Genomic DNA, 23,178 nt, shown 5'->3' with positions numbered 1-23,178 from the left:
CAGCAGCCTACAGTCTGCAAGTCCTTCGTTAAATACTAAATTCTTTTTAATGTCAACAGTTTCTTACACTCACATAACTGAGGATAAGACTAACTGTGGCCAAAACACTGATGAATCCTGAAAACTAAGCAAATCGAGGAGCTTGAGGACATTTGTGACAATGCAAAAGCATGCTTGACGTATGAGAGAGGAAATGTTCTCTTCAGGTGAACCAGCACGCAAAACAAGAGTCTCCAGCTACCAGCTCAGCTATATTGAAGTCTACCCTACACCCTGTGGCAAACTCACTGCCACAAGCTCCAATCAAGCACCTAATTCAGAATCTCTGCTGAGATTATGGCATTTGTCAAAACATATACTTCGTGAAGCAGCAGCTGAGAAGTTTTATTACGCAGATGTATTTAGTATTTCTTAGAAGCAGCGTTATCAGCTCCTAACAAAGTTATTCACGCTCACCGTACACTACTCCCGAAAATCTTTCACTGAAGCTCTGGCATTTTCCCAGAACTGAATGAAAGGTCACGAACCATTTGTAAACATCGGCGTCATAAGAGTATTTCCTCCATCTGCAGTGAAATGCCTGTGCTTTTCATCTCCTGTTCCTAAGATAAAAATCATTCTCCAATCACCAAACAGACAACATATTTAACAACTAGCTATCAGCTCCTATTGGCCAGTTGACAGGTAAGGAGAACAGGAAAATATACTCCAGCATCCTCATAAAAACTCAACATCAACAAATCAGAAATAACAAAACCTTATGACTGTTCTGATATGATGCACTGAAGTTAAAGAAAATAAAACAAGTCTTCATGCTGCTTCCTGGTAAAGGAAACACTCCCACTAAAATACACTTTTTTCCTTTCCTTTTTTTTTTTTAAAGTGTTGCTGTTGTTTCAAATAAAAACTACGACTGCCAATATTGTAGAGAAAATGTTTGCCTTCATCCACTTTCCAGCAATTTGTGTATATTCTATTTCTCCCCTTCTAATAGTTTCTGTAGTTAAGCTTTATTTTCTTTACCTAGGAGAATAAGATCACAATTTTAACAGGAAAACCCAGAGCCTTCTACAGTACCTCAACACCTGTCTGTCTGGTCCTTCATTGTCCATGCCCTGAATATCCCTTTAACAAAATACAGCCTCTTATTTTCACTGCAACTAGTTTCCACCCTATTTAAGAGCATGCTGACAATACTACACTTGCTCAACACTCGCTATTAAAGACAGATACCAGACAGGACTATTAGATCACAAAAATCTAATCCTTCTCAGGTCAAACAACATTATATTTCACTCACCTGCTTGTAACTTGTATCTGACTAGAGAACACCCCATTTAAACAAAAATATTCTTCAGAAAAACACCTGGTCTTTATCTGCAGACAGCAAATACATCAGCTTCCTTCGTTGTTCTAATCATTAGTCATGCTGCTAGAATTATTTGTTAATTATACATTTAAACGTGTGGCTCCATTTTCCAGCCACAGGTTCATATTATGTCCTTGTCTGCCAGACTAAAACCAGAGCCCATTACATGCTAATAAAGTAACCTTTTGAGATTCAGTAAACTAAAAATCTCACTCTCACGGACCTCTTCTATCAATAAATAATTTTCAGCTATTTTCCACAATTTTTGTTTTGTAAAAGCAATGGATAATTGGATGCAGTACTTCAGAATCAAGTTCAGGAGAATCCACATACAGAAATATAAATCAAGAATGATTAAGAGACAGGGAAGAGTGCCTACAGGCAAAAAGACTACAATAGCATTTTTTTTGCCACAGAATCAGCCCTTTAGGAGATCATGCTGAGCTGTTCTTTTTTCATCATCCACTACAATCCTGAAAATTTTTCAGTTGCTGCTTTCCAGAACACAGCCCCTTGTTCTGGAGGTGTGCCTTTATTCCTATAAAACAAATGGGCACTTGACTATATTAAAGCATTTTTCATTTGAACAGGGCAAGTCTAGCAGAGGTCCAGATTTCTCTGCATGACTGGCTTACTTTTAATTGCCATTACAATAATTTTTGTATTTCCCACAGATTTTATTTAGCAGTGATTTTATTTTTACTTCCAAATCATTGATAAAGGCACGAGATGGCATCTGGCCTGGGACTGGATTCCTTTATAGTCCTCCTTGAAATGCTCGCATCCCATAAGGGTCCTCCTGCAAAAGATCTATTTGCCAAAATTTGCAAGGCAGATTTTAATCCACTTAATGTGTTTTGTGATAGCGTGTAATTATTTTTAGAACAAAAGATGTAGATCAAATCTCCTACAAGGACATACTCTATCTTCACAGTTAACTCATAACTTACCTAAAGACCAACATCAGGTTTATTGGAAGTGGACCTATATTCCACAAAACAACACTGAACAGCACAAGCTGCATTCTTACACTTTTTTTTTTTTTTTTTTTTTAAATCAGGTGAATCAATTTTTCCTTTATTTTTTCCCCAGGCATGTTTTGGGCTAATGGGTCTGCAGCTCACCATTTCATTCACTCTTTCTGAACAACAGCACATGAACAACTTTCTCCTAGGTTACAGAGATTTTTCCAGGACTCTAAAATTAATAAAAATTACAAACAGGCTAGAGGTTTCATCTCCTATTCTTTCAAGATACATGTGCAAATTACTCAGGTTTAATAATTAATTTTAAAAAATTCTATCCCTAGTCAGCATCACTCAACATCCCTCCTGTACTACAAATGCTGTATTGTACCAGCATCAAACAGGGGTGAGAAACAAGGCCAGAAATTTTTACTATCCTTAGCTTTTAGTCTACCTCTAGCATATACTGCAGAAATAGAGGACAGGTTTAAAAAAAGATACCAGCTTTCAATGGCAGTAACCGACACAGAAAACCTATGAATTTTAGAGGTTCTTTTCATTTTCTCAAAAGACACAGCCCTCTCATTAGGTAAGGACAGAGTTTCACATCTGTTACACAAAATATTCACACATTTCTAGGGATAACACTGACATGCCAGGATCCTCCAGGAGGAGACAATTCCTTACTCTTCTGAAAATGAACTTGAAATAATGGATATTCCTATAAAAGATGAAAAACTTCTTAAAAGCTAAGTTTTCCTTTCCATATTTCTTGCTGCTTCGTTTGTTTTCTGAACTGCTTAAGTAGTTATTAAAATACAGTAACTGAAAACCGAAAAATCACAGATGCCACTTTAGACAACATGTCATGATGAAACAACAGGAATAAAGCAATTAAGTGCTAACTTCAGCATACTACTAGCTCTTTTTTTTAATATTATGACCATGAAGTGGACTAAGTGGAACAATTATGCAGATTTCAAACAAAAGGCATCAAATGAGGAGTCTAAAGTTGATAGTAAGCTTCAGCACTTAATTACATAAAAGTCTTGCGATAATATGGCTTTAAATCCCTACACAATAGTAGGGGGAAGTTGCAGTTAACACCCATCAGCATTGAGCAGTGGGGAACTATCATTCACAAAACTTCAAATTTTATTATCTATGAATTGTCCACACAGAAAAATAAATTAATATCTCTTGATTCAATTTTATTTAAAAAATAAGCTTATCTAAATATATATATATTTTAAACAGGAATTACAGCAAGAAACACAGTAAGAAATATCATTGCATGCATACAGCAAAGTATTACTTTGAATATTTAGTTTTTGAAGAAAACACAGTAACTCTGAAAAGGGTAAATAATGAATCGGTCTATCCAACAAGGTACACTTACATCTTCATTCCAGTCTTCTGCCGTCCATTCTTCTATTGAGTTTTTCCATGCTCCTATTGTAATTTGAGGAAGGAAAGAAAACAGTTACAAGGTAAAAGAACAATGTCATATTTCAACGCTTCTGCATTATAAGCAATCCTGTTTTCATTATTAGTGGAACACAAAGCAAGGAGATGGTGGTTGGAAACATGGGAAGCTCTAGAAAATTGGTCTGCAGATTTAAAATTTTGAGTGGGTTGTTGGTTTTCTCCCCTCTGATTTCTGATTTCAGGAATTTCTTAGCCACTATGGTATCAGACATAATTTGCACGAATGCATGTCTGCAACCAGTGATTAATCCCAAATATTGGAAGAACTTCCTCCTATGTCCCCAATGACAGTGCGACATTACTCAACCCTCCCATAGGATCTCCCAGCTTCATGCACAAATTCCTACATAGCCTGCACAAAACACAACCACAACACCTGCTCTGATATAACCCTAATTTCAACACATTCGAATTCCAGACCCAAGCTATGCCTCTGAAGGCTCCTTTCCAACTCTCTCCTCAGGGCAGAACAACCCCAATCCTTTCCCCTGATTTGTGGCAGAGTTTATTTGTTGAACACTGGAGCACAGCACGCAGTCCACAGCATGTGGCAATGGGAAAACTACAGGAAACGATCCTACGGATGCAAAAACCTGATCCCTTCCATAGGAAACAGCAGGCACAGACATGCAAGAGCAATAAATGGACCGAAGGCCCTGCCCACCAGCATAAGCATAGGGAAGGTTATCCCAGCAACAACCAGAGCCTTCAATTAAACTACATAACCACGAGCAAAGAAAACACCAGCAGTAAAGTTCCTGCTACCATCACCTTTGATCAAGTACAAAGCAAAAGAACTACTACTTTAATCATCTTCTTTTACATAACCAGGAACCCTCTGAGACACATTAATCCAGAAACAAGTTCCCTGAAGACAGCATGAAATCCAGTTCGTACTAATGCCATCACTACATTAGTGCATTCTTTTGTCCACCTTTACAAAGCAGCGCCGTGGGCAGAGGAGGGTCGAATAGCACTAATCCAGTGAGGCAAACAGGCCTACCATGAAGATATACACACAGTGGGGAGAAGAGAGGGAGTATATACCTTGGAATCCAAAATTATTGGGCAGGTCCTGAGCAAGGTAACATCCACTCTGTGTTGGCTCTGTGGAGCAATATAGAGTTGCCTGAAACATCTCACGCTCACATGTTACCAAACAGCCCCTGACCAGGAGGTTTCTACATGCTGCAAAATATTGAGGCATTTGAAAAATAACCAATAATCATATCCGAGCACAGCAGAATTACTACAATGCCTCAAATTTCTAGACTAATCCACGCAAATTTGGGAAAGGAGGAAAAGTCTGATGAGCAGCAGTTTTTAGAGAAACAGCCGATCATCTTTCCCTTCTAACCAGCACAGGATCCCTACCTCTGATATCTCTTCTTCAAAGAAATACATCCTAGTATTTGCCCTGCTTATATTTATCTCCCATCAGTCAGAGCAAGGTCTTCCTCTGTAGAAGACAAACCTGGTGCTGGTGCCAGAACTCTAACAACGAAGCTCAGAGTCTGCTAAAGCAAACACAAAAAGAGCTCAGACAAATCAAGCCCAACTCTTGAGCATCCCCCGCCACCTTTGGGAGACCAAGCCTGTTTGGAATAATATTTGGGACATTTTCGTGATATTCAGTTTAAACATTTATCTGTTGCTCCTACTTATGAACATGGTTCTGTGCATTTACTGACACAACACTTCACCCTTTTATTAGTTTACCCAAGCTGCTAAGTTTATTAACGTTGCTTATTAAGACTCTACCTTCCCAACTCAATCCTTCCAGCCTCTGTTATTTCACTGCTCTTCTCTGCATTAAACCCAGTTTCCTAACGCCCTCCTCCTATTGATGGGATTCTAAGTCTGATCTTGCCACAAGCATATCAATTTCCTTTTCATCCAAAATCCATCTTGGCATTATTGCAGCTCCATATATCCTCTTCCCAGCCTTCACCCCCATGCCTTGCAAAGCATCACAATTGAAGAGTTCTCTGTTTTCCACTGAAATCATGCTTTCTGTTTTCAAGGATCCTTGTCATAGCAACTTCGACCTATTTAGCTATCTGTGACTTTTTCCTGTTTCCCTCTGTAACAAGTTTAGTTTTATAAAGTTATAAAGCCAGTAAAAAGTACACTATATGTTTTTGGTAAGTCTTCAGCTATTTTCCTCCAATTCCTCACTTCCTGTCACACTATTTGATTTTTTTTTCCCTTTTTTGAATAATCAGCCATAGATATTAGCCCCAAAATAATTTTATTTTGGTGTATCCCAAACTAACGTACTAATCCTTTCCTTCCAGATTAGATTCACATTCTAGAATGACCTGAAGGCTTCCTTAAAATGTTCCTTCCAACTTTTACAGCAGTCCTAAAAAAAAAATCCAACTTCATTGTAACTTCCAAGCTACACGATTCCCTTCTCCCTTGACAGTTACACTATAATTTATTTTTTCTTTCTTGTTCTTCAGTTTCAGAGTCATTTAAGGCTGCTCATAATCAAGATAACGAAGGAAGTTTTTCTGTGAAATTTATGAAACTCTATCAAAGTAGAGGTATCAGTAAATTACCAGAATCCAATACCATTTTTATAACCTACTTTGAGAAGTGACCACCTCCAACATAATTTATTTATAAGAACTGCTGTGATTTGTTATTCGGGATCTCCCACTGACTTGTACATTACAAAAATGTAAGAGACTGAACACTCAACATGCCTGTAAGAAAATCAGTCACGCTGTTCAAGTTTAGTCCCTTTTGGATGAGGATCGGTCATTTTGTTTCCTCCCACCTGTCCCTTCTCTTTGCCTTTCAGTTGTACTTCTATAAAAATTAGGATGCAGGAAAACCAATGCTGAATTACTTGGAAAACAATTATACTTAAATGTTATGAACCATTAAAGATTCGCCTTTTACTCTCTTTTTATTTCAACCAACAACACTAAATTTTACCTCCACAGAACCAGCCAGCTTTTCTATAGGAATACACAATGGTGCACCTAGAAATACCTTTCTTTCAGGCTACTGCGATTCCTCTGGCATCTGCAACAATTCAGGACAAGAGGTTTTAGAACGCTTTCAGAGCATGTATGGGGCAATTACATTTTGGAAACAAATAGTGTATTTCTTTTTAATTGAAAATGTTGATGTTGATCCTTTCCCAGCACTGGCTTAAAGAGGAAACACTTAGTAAATACTCAGAACTCCACAGAGAGTTTCTATTTGCCTGATGTCTTCAGAAAACATTTTGATACACAAAATTGGTTTTGTTTCTCCAGGTAGTTGCCCAGTTATCCCCTTTTTAATGTAAATACAGATGAAAGACACTAATATTCCAAGTAGCTAGTATGAGCTAATTTTGTTTTCTTCGTTTTTAGATGAAAGAAGAAATAGGACTGGGTAATGAGGAATAAAGAGAGGAATTTCCATCCTGCTCTTCCTCTGTGTATACTCTTATCTGACATCCTTCACTAGCTCACTGCAGGCTTTATGGATTTCCATACATATACATCCCCCTCATTCTCATCTTTAGTAACTCCACATTGGTAACTTATTTATTACTGGGACTGTTGATTTGTAACTAACATAACAGCACTGTAAATTAAGGGGAAAAAAAACAATTAAAAACTAATATTTATGATTAACAAGCCAAATCAACAGCTCAACTTTGTACAACCTGCTTCCAGCCCCACACCTTGCCTGCCACTTCTTCCCCCTACCCCTGCTTCCATCTTCCTTCCCAGCACTCTCTCTTCTGCTTTAAAACTATGACCCCAGCTGCAGCCTCCTCTAATAACCCTCAAGAGGCTTTCCATCACGAAGTTGAAAGTGCTTCCCACTCGGACAAAACTAAATCATTCAATTTTAAAGCCTACTCTTTTTAAAGAGATCTCTTCTTTTTGGCCCAGGGACTTATTTCAGACATTCTTACGGCTTGTCTAAAGAAGAAAGACTACAAAATAAAACACTCTTCCTATGGTCATTATATAGAAACATTTTTCTTTTGTCAGTTATGGTGCCTTTTCCATTTGCACTGAAAGTAAATTAAGATTAGCAGCAAAAAGGTACTTAGCACCCAAAAAGAACATTCACATTTAACTAGTTTTCTTTAAATTTCCACCAGCCAAATGATTTTGCAGGAACTCCCCACACTGACACTCACTTATTCATACCCCTAAGAACCATTAATCTGATGAGGCCAGGGAAAATTCCCAAATGCCTTCTCACACCTTCTTCTCCATACCATGCTCCCCAACTCTCCATACATGCCTTAAGTTGCTGTTACTGAAGTTCAGTGCAGTTCTCGGTGACATGTGCACAGCCTAACAGCAAAAACACACTTGGCATCCAAAAAGAAGTTCCACAAGTCCACTAGTACACTTTGAATTTCCACCAGTCTGCTTCCTCAGCAGCAAACCCTTCATGAAGACACATTCATACTCTTACAAGGATCTGTTTAGCCACACCAAGCTACTCTTATTCCTAGGCAGAATTCTTCCATTACTGAAGACTGAGGAGATGCCTACAAGAAGGAACAGATGTTGCCATAGGGGAGGCACATTAAGGCAACCCAGAGTTAACAGGGAAGGTCACGAAATGTTCAAGCTCCCTTGGGAAGTGGAGCACAAGCCAAAGTCATTTGTAAGCCACAGCCTTATGGTTGCATTCATTAATAACTAACCAGTGAATTTTCTACCTCCAATTCAGTCTCCTCGTGCCTTTCTTGTACGTTGTCTTTCTTTAGTTAGTTAACCTTATTGCTTCTGCAATACTTGTGACACACACCCTGCCCTCCGCTACCATAGAGCAAACAACAGTATCAGTATTCCTAGGGGAATTTTCAAGCCATTAGGCGTCCTTCTAACTCATTATCTGATAAACTTATTTGAAAAACTAATATGAGTAAAAGGTGCATTTCTGTTCGAGCTATAGCACCAAGTAATTTCAAAAGTAATTCCTTGGAAAGATGCCGTATTTGGCAAAAGAGCTGCCTTTCAATAACCATTAATATACTCAGTGCCATGCTCCCACACTGGACTGGAAGGCACTCAGAGTGACAAGACAGCTGCCTAATAAGCCCTCCTAAACTCTGAGCCTGTTATTGTCTTCTGTGGCTGAGTGGAAAATGGCTTGTATGAAGTTTAGAAAGCTGCATCTCAAGAAGCTCACAGCAGAGCTCCACAGAGCACACCCTGGCCTCCAGTATCAGTCTTTTCCTTCCACACGTGACACAGGGGTTGATGAAAAATCATCAGAGTAGGCTTCAGCAACGAAGAGATCAGAAGAGTTACCCTTTGCTGGGGTTAAAAAAGATCTCTCTCCTATCACTCGGTGGTTCCCAAATGTGGACAACAACATAAACAAATTTCTCCATCCTGACACAGGGTTTCCTTTGTCTTCATTTCCTGTCACAGAATATGGGAAGAATATGGGATACCTTTATCGTGTTTCCCAATCACAGACAAGCAGGTCACGTTCTTCATTTCTGAAGCACCAGGAGACCACTGTTATGTTGTTCCTTTCCAAACTATGTCTGTCTCTTGCCTTTAGCCGGGAGTGCGTAATTCACACTTGAAACTTCATACAGAAACACACAGCTGCCTCCATCTTCAGACAGGCAGACTGCTCTTTTGGCTTCCATTCAAGTGCCTACTTGTGCTTTAGCTAATAATTCTTCTCTCCAAAGGTGGCAGATCTTGGAACTCTCCTCCACCCCAGAGACTCACATTCTTACATTCTTGTGCTGTACAGGTGCGGCTTCCAAAGCCATCCCAGTGTCACTGAGTGGATTCACATTTTTAAACAGTTTTTCTTTTCTTTTTCTTCTTCTACTTAGATATTCACACTCTACTGCTCAATGCCTGTGGACCAATCACTTTTAGTAGGACTTATACTCCTTAACTACATTAGGTGAGCTCTTAAGCAGTACTTAAGATATCTAAACAGCTCTTCACATACAAGGTTCTTCCAATAACTCTTCAAATCCCTTTGTCTCTCAAGGGATTGCTAGTACTAAAACAAAAAAATTGCGAATTGCCTTCCCTTCATTCTAACCACAGAGTCACTCAGGCTACAGCATGTGCTCTGCACATTAGTAGCAGGTAAGCTATAAAAATGAACTAATATCTGTGTCATGCGAGATGTATTCACATTTTCAGAAGTTAACTGAACACTAACAGAATGGTTATTTTAACTGCAATTTGCTACAGGTCTTCATTCCAATCCTTCCAGTTCTTGAAGCATCTTACCAGTTCCATCATCTGCATCATTCTGACCAGTCTCCCAAATCTCTGATTTTGTCCCAAAGCCATCAGTGGCAGAAGATTCCGTATAGTCTGCAGGGTTAAATGTCCTAGAGTTTTAAAAGTTAAGAAATGGAAGAGAACACATAGGTCATTCAATGAACACAAGTGTCATCATTTTAACTGACGTTGTATTAGATTTAACATCTTGTTTTCCACATAATGTATCTTGATAGTTTTGGTTTCAAAAGCAATTTTTCCTCTATGAGCAGACACAGATAAAAAAGGGAGAAGAGAGAAGAGGAGAAAGAAAGTGAGTAGACCGGGAAAAAATTACTATAGAGGAACTGAACTAAAACAACAATTCCTGAAAAAGCAGTTAACAGCATACCTACTCCTCCCAGTCTTATAAAGCATTAGTTTATATGCACTCTCAGCTGATAGTTTCTCAGCATGTGGCTGACTGATGAGAAACCAGTATCATGTCCTTGCAGAGCACCAGACTTGCGCAGGACAGGAGCCATAACATCAGGAAGATTATTTCAGAATGCACTCCTGACACCAATGCCAAAACACACAGATGCAGCTAAAAGGTGAAAAAGGATTATTGAAGAAAAACCTCTTTTCAGTTTATCATCTACAAGTATGAACAAGAAGGATTATTAGAGAAGTAGAATGAGCCTTCTGTTCATCATGACATCACTGATATTACATGAAATGTCATTAAAGGCAAAAGCTGAGTGAAAGTAGTGGAGGCTACACTGCTATGAAGCAAGTTATTCCAACAAAACTGAGAACAAACTTTAGAGCTGCTGAGTAACTTCTTCTGATTCTGTTTTAGGGTACATGTATGTCCAAACAGCTAAAGCATGAAACCTCAAAAACAGGAGAAAGTTTATAATCGCTAGACTTTCTGGTTTTATATAGAACTTGCACGTTCTACATTACACTGAAACAAATCTATTTTTAAATTGACCTAGGACTATACACACCACACAGAACTTTCAGCCTCCAAGGCACTATGTGGCCACTACTGATAGGTACAAACGGGTCCTCCAAGTTTGAGATATTAACATTGAGTGAACATACATAAGGTTTATATAGGTGTGCCTAATTAGAAATACTGGTTTAAGACAAAAATAATCCATTCATCATCTAACAGATTTGTGAATTTTTGCATCCATATTGGTTTATCAAACATACAGCAATATTAATACATACAGTGGCAATATTGTCAATTAATATTGCCACTGAGTTTGATCCTTGCCACAATCTGTGCTCTGCATGTTTCTTACCCCATGCCTTGGGCTGAAAACCTCCCCGCTCCTCTCCCTCTGCCACGTCCAAACCCTAGGAGAGAAAACACCATTTAACAGCAGCAGCAGAGGAGCCGCCAATCACTAGTCTGTCACATTAGAAAACACTACGGTTGAAGAAGAAAACCACTGTAGTTAAAGTTAAACATCATTTACTTCCCAAATTTCCTCACAGGAGAATTTGTTTCCCTAACACAGGCAAGTAAACCACAGTTCATCTAAGACTATATGTTTGAATAGGACTTGCAATTCTTTGTTATCTTTTCTGTATCTAGTGAAGTAGCTCCAAACGCCAAGAAAAGGACTTACCTAAAGACCCAGTCCACATGAGACTGCAATTGCCAAATCATTAGACATTATAAAAATTTTGTCTATTTCTCACTCTTGCCTAAGATGCTCTAGAATCTCAGCCTCCCTGCTTACCCTGATCTCTCAAGAAATTCCCTGTCACTTCTTGTCTGTGAGAAAATTTAAATACTCCATTTGTTTCCTTCTGTGACTCAGCCCACCTGTCCACCACCTGCCCTCCTGTGCATTCACCAACCTGCGACCACACATTCCTTCTGCTTCCCTTAATCAGTTACTGACATGAAAGTCACCCAATTCAAATTACTCAGCAACTTCCTTATTATCACCCACAAGAATATTCATTCCTATTTTTAAAAACAACAAATACTTGTTGCCTCCAATTTTGGTTACCAGCCTCAGTTTACAAGTTTCTTGATGCACTGGATGGCTTTATTTTTGCATGTTGCATAGTGCTAACAAGGCATAAAATTTTTTGTATTGCTTAACCATCCATAAAGCACATCTACATAAACTGCTAGAAAATATTTCTTACATGCGGCATATTTCTACATTTTTTTTTTCCTTTTTTAGGACCTCAATATCTGAGGCTTTTCCAGTTTGTTGGGCTTTTTGACGAAGGCTATGAATATTATTTTGTATTAGAAGAACAGGAGGAGTTCAAGAGGTGCAAACTGAGAACAAAGCGTTGTTTATTTTAATGACAAAATTATGTGTTAATTATAAGTCGCCAAGCAACTACAAGTTTACAAGAGCACAAAAGTTATAATCATAAGTCACCAATACACTGGCTGCCCAAACATCAGAATTACCTGTGATAGGCTGTTCAAATTTGGATCAAAATTACGCCTTGTTTTCAGGGGACCACCTAAACTGAATCAGAGCAGTAGCTCCAGGACCTAGTAAAACCAGTTTAGGAAGCTCCTATTTTAATGACTTTCCTTTCCCTCCCCTCTCCACTCATTCTTCCCCTTGCCCTAGTTCATTGTCCAAGTGTTAAAAGACATTTCTGGACCGCTAAAATGTCTATTTCATACATATTCAAGGACTTCTTAGAAGCATCAAAATAGCAGGATAGATAGCTTTACCTACATTTTGATGACAGAGTTTATGTATATCCTATACAAGATGACAACTGCTAGCTATAGAGGAACCATGGAAACCTGCAAAGGAAGGATTCCCATCCAGCAACACACAGTATCTTGGTGGGACAGGAACACAGAAGAACTAAAGCCTGACACTAGGCAAGGCCTGCTACCTCTACATTTTCCCCTCTTTGCTCTTTTTCCACAATCACCTGGAGAGAAGTCAGACAGAGGTTAGGAAAGAGGTAACAACAGCTGCAGCCCAGCAATCACCATCCCTCTTCACCGAGCCCACGCATGGAGCTGTGCTCTTTGCTCTGCCATAAACAACACTGCCCCAGACCCTGCTCTACCCAACTGGTTGTAACTCAGCCTCTGAACCTCCTTGCTCAGCCTACCTATTCTACTGCTCTTCTCTCCTTCGCCCACATAAAACCCCCAATCTGTGAAGCTGATCCACGGCATAACCAGGTCGCAGCTCTCAGACACACAGAAGTCAGGGCACTCCAGATTATCTTTCTGCCCGGTAAATAATTTTTTTTGAGTAGAACCACTAAACAAGTTTACTTGGGGACACTGTAGGGGTCACCTATGTAAAAGATTTACTTCTTACAGCTATCAAAACAGCATTAAACACCGTTTACTACTGATGCACAGAAAAGAGATCAACAGTTTTTTGACTAGCTCAGTTACAAGACCGATTGGGAGCTGCGCATCACAAACAGCCAAGCAGAAATATTTTTGAGTGAGGCAGACGTTAGGTGCAGAGAGATTAGCTGGAATAGCTAGCATGAAGGTACAAACAGATTTTAGAAGAGGAGGAAAGTCTCCCCAGCTTCCCAAGTGCAAAAGCCTGAAAGAATAACCTTAGCACATTAAACAGCAGATGAAGTTTTATCAAGCAAGGCATAAGTAAGGTGCCATACCAGCACAGGCACAATAAACTACTCACTAGGAACAGCAATAAGAACTTCTAACAATTTTAGAAATTGCTAGAAAGAAATCGTGTTGTTCCTGAAGTTCCATGCACAGTCTTAGACTACTAGCCAGCATGGGTTATTTTATACCAGATCACTTTGAAAGTTAATCCTGAACTTGAATTTCAAATAGATCCCTTTACCTTCATGAAGCTGTGTCTATGCTTTCTGTCAAAACTGGAATTAAACTAGGTTTAATCAACAAATGCCACAAAAAGCATTCTAATGAAGACAAAAGGGAAGTACCAAACCAGTGGGGTTACAGAAAGCAGTACATTCAAAGCTAGAAAAGACACGAAGAACAAATTCAAAATATGGGACAGTGAATACTCACCACTGAAATATCACCCTAATTCGGACACGGAATTTTATACATCTTGGTCATTAATGAATGCAAGATGCCACTGGGAAGGGCTGATATTCTCTTTGACACAACCAGATCACTAATATATCCTTAAATTCTCATGCTAAGAAAGTTACTTCTCTCAGCCACCAAAATTAAAACATGGCCTTAAAACAATTAGAAGGCACAGTCTTCTAACACTGAGAGGTTAGCCATGAAGCAATTATGAATGCTCATCAGGTATTTGCAAACTTTTGATATTTTTTAACAGTGACTAAAAGGTCAGTGAGCAAATAGGGCTTCACACTGCAATTCAGAGCAGGGGCCCAAATTCTGAGCATGCAATCCCACATTAACTTAAACCCATTTAAATCAGGATTACTACAACTGAGGTCTTCCTCACCAGCAATCACAAGCTCTGCTCTCTTTCCTGCACTGACGGTTTTGCACGTACCAGTGAGTGAGCACAAAACCACTACCAGAAAACAAAATTATTAGTTCACTTTTGGATCAGCTCTCTGAACCAGTTCCCTGCTTGTTAAATGCCAGAAAACTAGTCATGTTTACACCAGGATAAGCCACCAAAAAAACCTGTTGTCCCCAGCTACCATGCTGCCTGCCCTCTTTTTTCTTTTTTGGCTTGATTAGTTTTAAACTTAGATCAATCCTCCAATACAGTTCAAATGCACCAGGAGACAGACAGGACCAACTCCTCCCAGCAGTCACGCCAGTTTATGTTTGTAATGTAAAAAGTATCACTTTTAACTCTACTCTAAAAAGATGCGTATATATGGTCTAGATAGCAGCAGTCAACGTTTACCAAAAAAAAAAAAAAATATCTTTTTTCTGTGGTAATTCTTCTATCAACATTTTTATCTACCGACAAAAAGAGAACAAGTGACTTGGCAGCAGCTCATTAAATCTTCTAGTGAGTCTAAAGGAATAGATTTTCTTACAATGAATCAGCATGTGGAGCACAAAAGCAAATGACGGACATCAGGCAAAGAACAAAATTACTGCCCTGCTTCATATAAACCCTCATAACATTTCTTCACATTCCTTTACACTTGGATCTACAAACAACAGCCTAAAGTATCAAGGCAGCATTGCTAACTCATTTCTGTTCCAAGAAAACAGGGCTGGGAAATTATGTTTCAAGTTTATTCTGATCAACATTCCTGCCACTACACTCATCCAACATCATTTAAAACTATGAACTATTTGAAAGGTGTTTTTGTTTCCTGTAACATTGTAACTGTTCAGCTCTGTATTGCTAGGGTTTTCCTCCTGCTCTCCAACACGTCTCCCTCAGTTGACTAGGTTCACATTAACCATCACTTACTCAATTTACATTATTCTTTTCTGGAATGAATTTTAGAGAACAACACTTACACCCAGGCAGGTGGTGATATCTTCTGTTTCCACTAAAACCCATTGGGAGTTCAAAACGCTCATAATCACATAATCACATCTTCACTTTGGTACCGTCTATGCACGGAAAGAATCGTTTGTCTCATTCACAACATTTCTTTCCCCAAAACAAATGCGCACTACATGGGAGCATGAGAAAAGTGTGTAGTACCACAACTCGGATGGGCCTAGCCCATTAACTTAATAGCCTATTCTGTAGGAAATCAGTTTGCTGAGCTTGCAGACTTAAATCCTTCCACGGCAACACTGGTCCTTTATTTCAAAACTCAGACTTTCACACTGACAGGTTTAAATTAGATTAAGACACTTTAAGGTTAAGAAAGAGGCCTAAGAACAGCTGAACATAAAGGAAATGCAGACTGGAAGGGCAGGCAACACCCTAGATTCGTGCTTATCGCTGATTACACAGTAACTGAACAGCCCTGGTCTCTGCTCTGGAAACACAGAACCAGCCATCCTCCCAGCAGACACCGAGGTGATGGAGGCTTAAGCCTTATGAAGAGATAAGGAGGCTAAGTATAGAAAGTTTGTATTCTAGGTATTCCTAACTACCAAAACAAACGCTGAAGTTATATTTAATAATTCAAATCACTTTTTTCTTATTAGTCATCATAAAGCTAGAAGCATTGGATCAGTTTTATACACTGCACGTACTCTACTAACCATTTTTAGAAGCACGTGCAGAAAACTTTCAACTCTAAAGTTATGCTTAAAAGAAAATAAATAACTTATGTTAAAGCTAAATTCTGGTTAATCTCAGAAAAAAAAAGTTACATGACACACACAGTTTCTTAACCAATGCAGAACCAACTACAGCAAAACTAAACAGACTTCAGATTGTGACCTCCAGAAGGTCTGCTCTACATTCATGTTTTAGAAAAACCCACATCCTTACTAGTTCTGGCAAAGGAAATCCAAAATATATCCTGTGCCAAGCTTGCTAAGCTTTTAAAACAAGAAAATGTTTAGACATGCAATTCTGGTTACAGAAGCTCAATTTTTTCAAGGATAGCATACTTCTTATCTAAAAAACATTAACCAAAAAAAAAAAAAAAGAAGAGATCCAGAATACAAGCTGGACTATAGTCAGATATCTATAAAAAGGGTAAGCTGCTTTGCTTTCTTATACAGCCGTCAGAAAAAACAAGAGTTTGAAAGGCTCCTTGTCATGCTGTTTAAGTTCAAAATTAAGACATAATGTTTTTCCCTTTCATTTTTATTCCTGTTTTGCTAGAAAAAAAATCCCTGTCAGCATCCACATTTATGGCATGCTCACGTTGCTCTGTAAGAACGAAGAGGAGGAGAATAGAGGAACAGAGGTAAAAGCAACAAATCCATTTTCACTTTGCAAACCAGGAGAGTTGCTAGACCTGAATCGGTAACAACTTCTATGCTGAATCAAGTCCAAAAGTTCACCTACCTGCTATCCCATTATCAGCTATGGTTAATTAGATATCTAGGGAAGAGTACACGAACCGAAACCACAGTGCAGTTTCTCAGGACACTCTCCTCGTCTTCAACCATTTGTGGCTCAGACTTCATCAGCCAATGATAATTTACATACATCAAAACCCTCAGTGGTTTTTCTTTTTCTTGCTGTGGTTCTTTTTTAGGATGAAGTCGTGAAGTCTCCTGCGTGTAAATTTTCAGCACCCACAACATCTTATTGAAAGGAATTCCTCAGGTTAACTACATCTATGAAGAACCACCTCCGTAAGTTCATTTTGAACCTGTAACCTACTGATTTCATTTAATACTCCTTCATCTGCATACTTGCTTAGAGTGATCAATTTATTTCCCCACAGAAATTTTATAGATGTCTACCATTCAGCCACTCAGCCCTCTCTTTTCCAGGCAGAGAAGTCCTAGTGTGCCTGCTCCTCACACCCCATAAATGCAATCTTCCCAGTACCTTCAAAAGCCTTTTCTAGCTCTACTGCATCCTTTTCAACATGGGGTGGAGAACAGTGGGAGAACCAGACCTGCACTTAAAATCAAAGGTGCGAGAATAGTAAAAAACAGCAGCATAAAAAAAAAAAATTATGCCTGTGAAGTTTGTCAATTTGTATGTAACACTGCAGCTGATTAGAACACAAATGAAACATCTCTAGAGCTGACAATCCTAAAGACATAACCATCCTCCTTCATTATTCCTTCACGAGATTCCATTCCAGACAGTTACAAATCCTCGCAATACCGACACACAAACATAATTGCTTTAATGCAATTACTATTTATCACCATTATAGTATTTTTTACATCTAAATTAAGCTCATTCAAGAAATTCAGTTCTGAAAAGACAGACAGATAGGAAGGCCATCTTAAAAAAAGAAATTCCTTGACTCCTTTCCAAGCCAAAGTTTACACCCTCAGTTTAGCAAGCAAAAATTAAGGGCAGAGCAATCCCAGCTGGGATGTGTCCTGAAACATATCCTGTGATGCATTTTTGCTTTCTGTTAATCAGTCAATAGTGTGTTATCTACTTCAAATCCCTGATCTCCTGCATACCAGCAACCAGTGGTGTTTGTACCCTGTATACCTGCTACCCTATAAAGTTGCAAGGAATGTCACACAGTCATTAATGGAAGATCTACTGCACAAGGAAGCTAGTGCCTACAGCACCAAGGCTGAAATACTCAGTGTCGGAGTATCCCCCTCAGCAAACAGCACATTATCACCCCAGTGTCAAGCCCATTTCTGCTATTTTCAGTGCCTATCCTTTCTGAAAATTAGGTTGTTCTACAGTGAAGAAGTAATGCTACGGCCCAGCAAATCTTCCCCTAGAAAGCAGCCAGTAAGATAACTCCTGCCTGAGAAGGTACCTTAAAATAGAGAGAGACAGTGCGTTGCTCAGATGTTAGCTGACCCCTAATTTTGTAACCAATGCCTAGATTCCTACAGACGCACTCCGCACGAAACATTCCTAAAGAAGGATTCTGTGGCGATTACCAGCAATCTATTTACTTTCAGCTTAAGCACTTTATCCCACATTTGACTATTCTGTGTAACAGAAAAGACAGACTACTGAATGAAACGGCAGGAAGCTTTTTTTAATTATTTCTACTAATATCCAAAGAAAGAAGGTCATGCATCCCTGAAATACTGCGAAGTGAATTACACAGCTTTATACAACTCCCTGCAGATTTCAAGGGCTTGCATTATAAAATTAAATTAGGTATTTCCGGCCACAGAATACACACACTCATAATATAATGATCCTGAAGTCATTCAACAGGTTTATTACAGACAGTTGAGAACACTTCATTAAGATACTTTGCTCACATGAATGTACAGTCTAAATTATTTGGTAGAGAGATACAGTAATACTGTGTACACTAAGCCAGTGAACAGAAATTAGTTAAGTTGTTCCCGTTTCTTCAGTCAGATATGTTAGTTTGATCTGATGATTAAGTGCTTTAGCTTGAGACATGCGATATTCATCTAGAGAGCACAACCGAGTCATTCTTGCAACCCTCTGGAAGCTACGTATCTCTGCATCTTTCCACTCCTTCAAGATGCAGATCTGGAGACAATGAAGTTGGATGTGCCTGTCTTCGAATGCCTCGTTACTGGATATTCCAAAGACAAGGGAGTCCTTTGAAGGCAGATTTTTTTGCGAGTCAGACATTACTTATTAAGTACATCAGCTTTGCTGTGCACTTTATCAATTTAACTCATTTAATACCCACTTCCCCACACAATCTGCACTCTACCTAGGTTACTCATTTTCATTCCTCCTGCTCTAAGAAAAACAAGCCTCTTTCCACTCTGTGTGAAAATCCAAACCAACTACACATCCCTTGATTCCACACCAAATCCATTATCAATATCTTTCCTATCTCTTCTACAGGATAGGATCGGAGTTGTACCTAAGACTCTGCAGTATTCTTTTTCCACAGTTCTCCTCATCAACTCTCCCATGCCAAATTCCTTCTCGTACCAGAAAGTTTGTAAGGTGGCTTGTACTTTCTTTGATTGGCTACCGAAAACAGAAGGCAAGCCTGACAACCGGATCCACCCCAAAGAAACAACACAAGTACACATCAAATCCCTTCCCAAGAGCCCTACAGATGGAATCTTGTACTCTCCTGCTGCCAAGGTATATCTTGAGGAGCCCAGTGCACTCCCACTCACAGGAGGGTGGCATAAGTCAATCTGGGAAAACAGCTCTCCATAGCCAGAGCACACCAGCCTGCTACACAGGAATTTACCATAAAGGTGATTTGTGTCAATTCTTTTAAGTTGTTCTGAGACCAAGACATGACAAGGGGTAAGGCAGGGGGATGTACCTAAATTAAAGGTGGCTGAAGTGCTTATGGAATCGAAGGATAACCAACAAATGCTTAAAAAGAAGTGTTTAAAGAAATAAATGGGAGAGTTCCATTTCAGGACATGAAATCAGTGCCAGTCCCACACCAATGCCACTATCTCACCTCTCCCACGGCCACGTTTCCCACGGTCTGAAGGCCTGTCTCCTTGATTGTTGTCCACTCCATTCTCTTCAGCTCTAACTGTGGAGAGAGGACAGCTTAAGAGAAGCTTTAGAGACTCATATATGAGATAATATAGCCATCTGCTTAACCTGAACCCCAAAAGAAAAGGGAAGACTTTGAAGTGGGCTCATCAACAGATCTCAGTCACCCCTCTTCTTCGGGGGCCTAGCTACAAGCAAGTTGTGTTTACTTTGCAGTGGACAATTAGGAAGCAAAATATCTAATACGAGGGAAATGTCCCTCAGCAGAAACACTTTTTTTTTTTTCCTGGAATAAAGAAAAAAAAAAAGGTGCCATGTTTTGCAGCCTACACTATTAAACTAATTATGGCCTCACCTCTTTAACGAGGTAGGAAATACAGCTGCCTCATACTATGCTTCCCTGATAACATGCTGGGTGGCAGCAGCGAAAGAATAAGGGATAAACAAGAACACCGACTCTTCTCCCATCTGCCCATACCACATCAGTGTAACACCAGGGAAACTTCAAAAAAAAACTCTCCTCTGTATTTAAATCAGAGGGATGATGACTGGGTGAAGGTGAGGCATTAGAAAAGCACTGCAACTTAACTATTTTGTGGAAAACTCCTGAGAAGGTACTCTGAAAGATGGCTGGCTCCTTGAAAGAAAAAAAAAAAAAAAAAAAAAAGACTGGCCACTTAAAACACTGCCAAGATTTTGTACTGCACAACTGCTCCTAATGGCAGCAACAAAATCATTAATGCTGGGACATAAAGCTGGGAAGAAAATATCAAGATTTCGTAACCATCTGAAAAATCTTTAATTCCAATTTACAAAAAGTGACAAGCAGCATCTGGCTCTGGCAAAAATTTTGCCCCTCACTTTCATTTTGATGGATCCGATTTCAATTTGTTCTAAGCATAGCTGCAAGTTTTATTAATAATTTTTCCTATCTTGACATTACTCTATTCTACAAAGATTCACAATGTCTTTATTGGCACAATATTTGAATATATTCCAATAATGAATTAGAAGAGTTGGCTAATATTGTAAATTATTTTACTGCTTTAAAGTGAAAAGCTAAACATCTTGTTTTCATTCAGGTTTGTCTGCCCATCTATCAGTGTTGTGTATGGCCCTCACAGGCAATGTATACAGCTTTGATACTGCTGGTAAGACTTAGAAAAAAAAGTAACGTGTATCCAAGGGTGATCTAATGTGATTCTACCTAACCTGGAAACATCAGTTTGCTTTTGTACAATGTATTATTCCACCTGTATAAACTGTAGCAAATTTTTAAATGTTTCAACTCAAAGAATTTTCTCTGTTGCAGAAACTCACCTTTGGTTGGCTTATGTGAGTAACATACGCTAGAGATTAACAATGATCCCAGTCTTTTCATTCCCCCTATGAGAAGATGAGAACATCTTCAGGTTCTCCCACTCATAAAAGGAGATGGAGTCAAAGCTGGATAATATTTTCATTAAAAGAAACAAAAAAGTGTATCAGCTGTGCAGCAGCATACTTGCTCTCAAGCAGCCTTAGAAAGAGTAAATTCTAAAACTTACATAAAGAACAGCAATTTGTACAAGATCAATTAACCAAAAAACGACAGAAATTTAAATTAAATTGAATGTCCCTGAACAAGCACAGACCATGCCAAAACCAAGTCACATAGACAGATCAAGCATACTTGTCGCACAAACAAGTTATGATCCCTTCAGTGCTGAGCCATAGCTCGGACGGACTTTACTCCATTAAGCATTCGCTCTTGACTCAGCCAGTTTCAGCTGCAAGAAAAGTGTCTGAACCTTTAAAGATGAACCCCTATACATACACTCTCGGACACGGCTGCCTCCTCTTCCCCGTCTGTTGGAACTTCCCCGTCCGCGGCTCACTTCTCTGTCCCCTCGTTTTTCTCTGTTCTCTTTGTTTTCTGAGCTTTCCTTTCCAAGGCTTTTCTTCTTTCCCCCTACAGTCTCCCAAGAAGTCTATTTGGGTAGAACAGAATTACACACAAAAGTCAAAAAGGAAGAGACAGGTCCCCATGCATACTTCCACCTCACACCCCTCTAGTTCATGGAAAAAAACAGGTATTTGCATAACGTCACATATGTAACACCTTGCAAACTACACTGATACAGATATAAACACAGGCTGTATTTTTGGGAAGAGATGATAAAGAAAACAAGTTTTAGAAGTTGGACTGTCTTACGGAATGTGAGAATCTCAAATATTTATGGCTATAATGGACTTTTACTAGTTCAAGGAAGCCTAAATAAAACCCACAATGCTGAGAAAATCTGCAAAGCAAGCAACGGGTTTCCCTTTCAACTACCTCCATAAATCTCAGCAAGGGACCGTGCACAGAGACATCTTTTTCTCCCAAGGAAATGAAAAAATGCTTATAAGCATCATTGAACAAGAGACTGATGAGAATAAGTATGTGGCCTAAGAGGTGGGGCGGGGAGGGGAAGAAAAAACATTTATCCAGACATACTAGAATTCAAGCACCAAGAGACAGAATGGCAGAACAACAACTTGTAGGAAAACTGGGGCCATGATAAGCCAGACCATCCACTCTTAACAGCTGCAGCTGATCACACACAGCAAAATACAGGAAAAACTATGCCTAAAGATAAGGGACCACAGTTCAAACATCAGGCTTCAGCTTTAATATTAAACTCCATCTTTAAAATAAATTCAGGGATCATATCAGCTCCATAGGACTATCTGTAGGAGTTGAAAAATAAAATTACTAAAACACTTGCTAAGAATAGCACAGCACCTCATGTATTACGCAATTGCATGGTTAGTTTACTGAGCCATAGTTGCAAAAGCAAAGAACTCATCCATATGGCTTCACCTGCCGTAGCCCATGCAACTCCATTACACACTAACCCTCCTAGAGCCTGAGAGACACTTCACAGGAGAAAAAATAACTGCACTGACAACTGAAGAACCAAGTCCATATAGTTCAGAATACACTACTATTTCACTGATTGCCATGGTGCCAAAAGATCTTTGTTTTAAGAAATACTCAAAACTGGATGATCCTGCAAAGCTTAAGAGGAAGCAGCCTCTCCTTCGTAAGGTTTCTAGATGACTTGGGAAGGATCACTAAAGGGACGACTATGAAAGCATCAGATTCATGCTTTCCCACAACATAATTCTGAGGAAAGCCTTGAGAAGTTGGGCACATCCTTTAA

The 23,178-nt window shown here is 39.1% G+C and overlaps 1 protein-coding gene across 9 annotated transcripts in view; it reads right to left on the bottom strand.

Moving 5' to 3' along the window:
- Positions 1-21,942, bottom strand: part of LOC148054913 (ubiquitin-associated protein 2-like) — a 103,136-nt gene extending 81,194 nt beyond the window's left edge. For 6 of the 9 annotated variants that reach the window (XM_087763694.1, XM_087763695.1, XM_087763689.1 and 3 more), the window contains exons 1-7: positions 21,807-21,942; positions 21,311-21,436; positions 19,950-20,027; positions 11,354-11,408; positions 10,065-10,168; positions 4,870-4,929; positions 3,734-3,786 (exon numbers count right to left, since the gene is read on the bottom strand). In XM_087763694.1, coding sequence (XP_087619820.1) covers positions 3,734-3,786; positions 4,870-4,929; positions 10,065-10,168; positions 11,354-11,408; positions 19,950-20,027; positions 21,311-21,371 — 411 coding nt within the window. In that variant the 5' untranslated portion in view covers positions 21,372-21,436; positions 21,807-21,942. Of the gene's footprint in view, positions 1-3,733; positions 3,787-4,869; positions 4,930-9,253; positions 9,315-10,064; positions 10,169-11,353; positions 11,409-19,949; positions 20,028-21,310; positions 21,437-21,806 lie in introns of those variants that run through there. The other 3 variants (XM_087763693.1, XM_087763696.1, XM_087763698.1) reach the window with 3 other exon arrangements.
- Between the last annotated feature and the right edge of the window lie 1,236 nt (positions 21,943-23,178).

The sequence above is a fragment of the Nipponia nippon genome, unplaced genomic scaffold, assembly GCF_047370975.1.
Source record: "Nipponia nippon isolate SJK-2023a ecotype South Korea unplaced genomic scaffold, ASM4737097v1 scaffold_29, whole genome shotgun sequence".
In the NCBI taxonomy this organism is placed as follows: Eukaryota; Metazoa; Chordata; class Aves; order Pelecaniformes; family Threskiornithidae; genus Nipponia; species Nipponia nippon.
The sequence above is the reverse complement of the archived record's forward strand: the minus strand, read 5'-3'. Positions and strand labels throughout refer to the sequence as shown.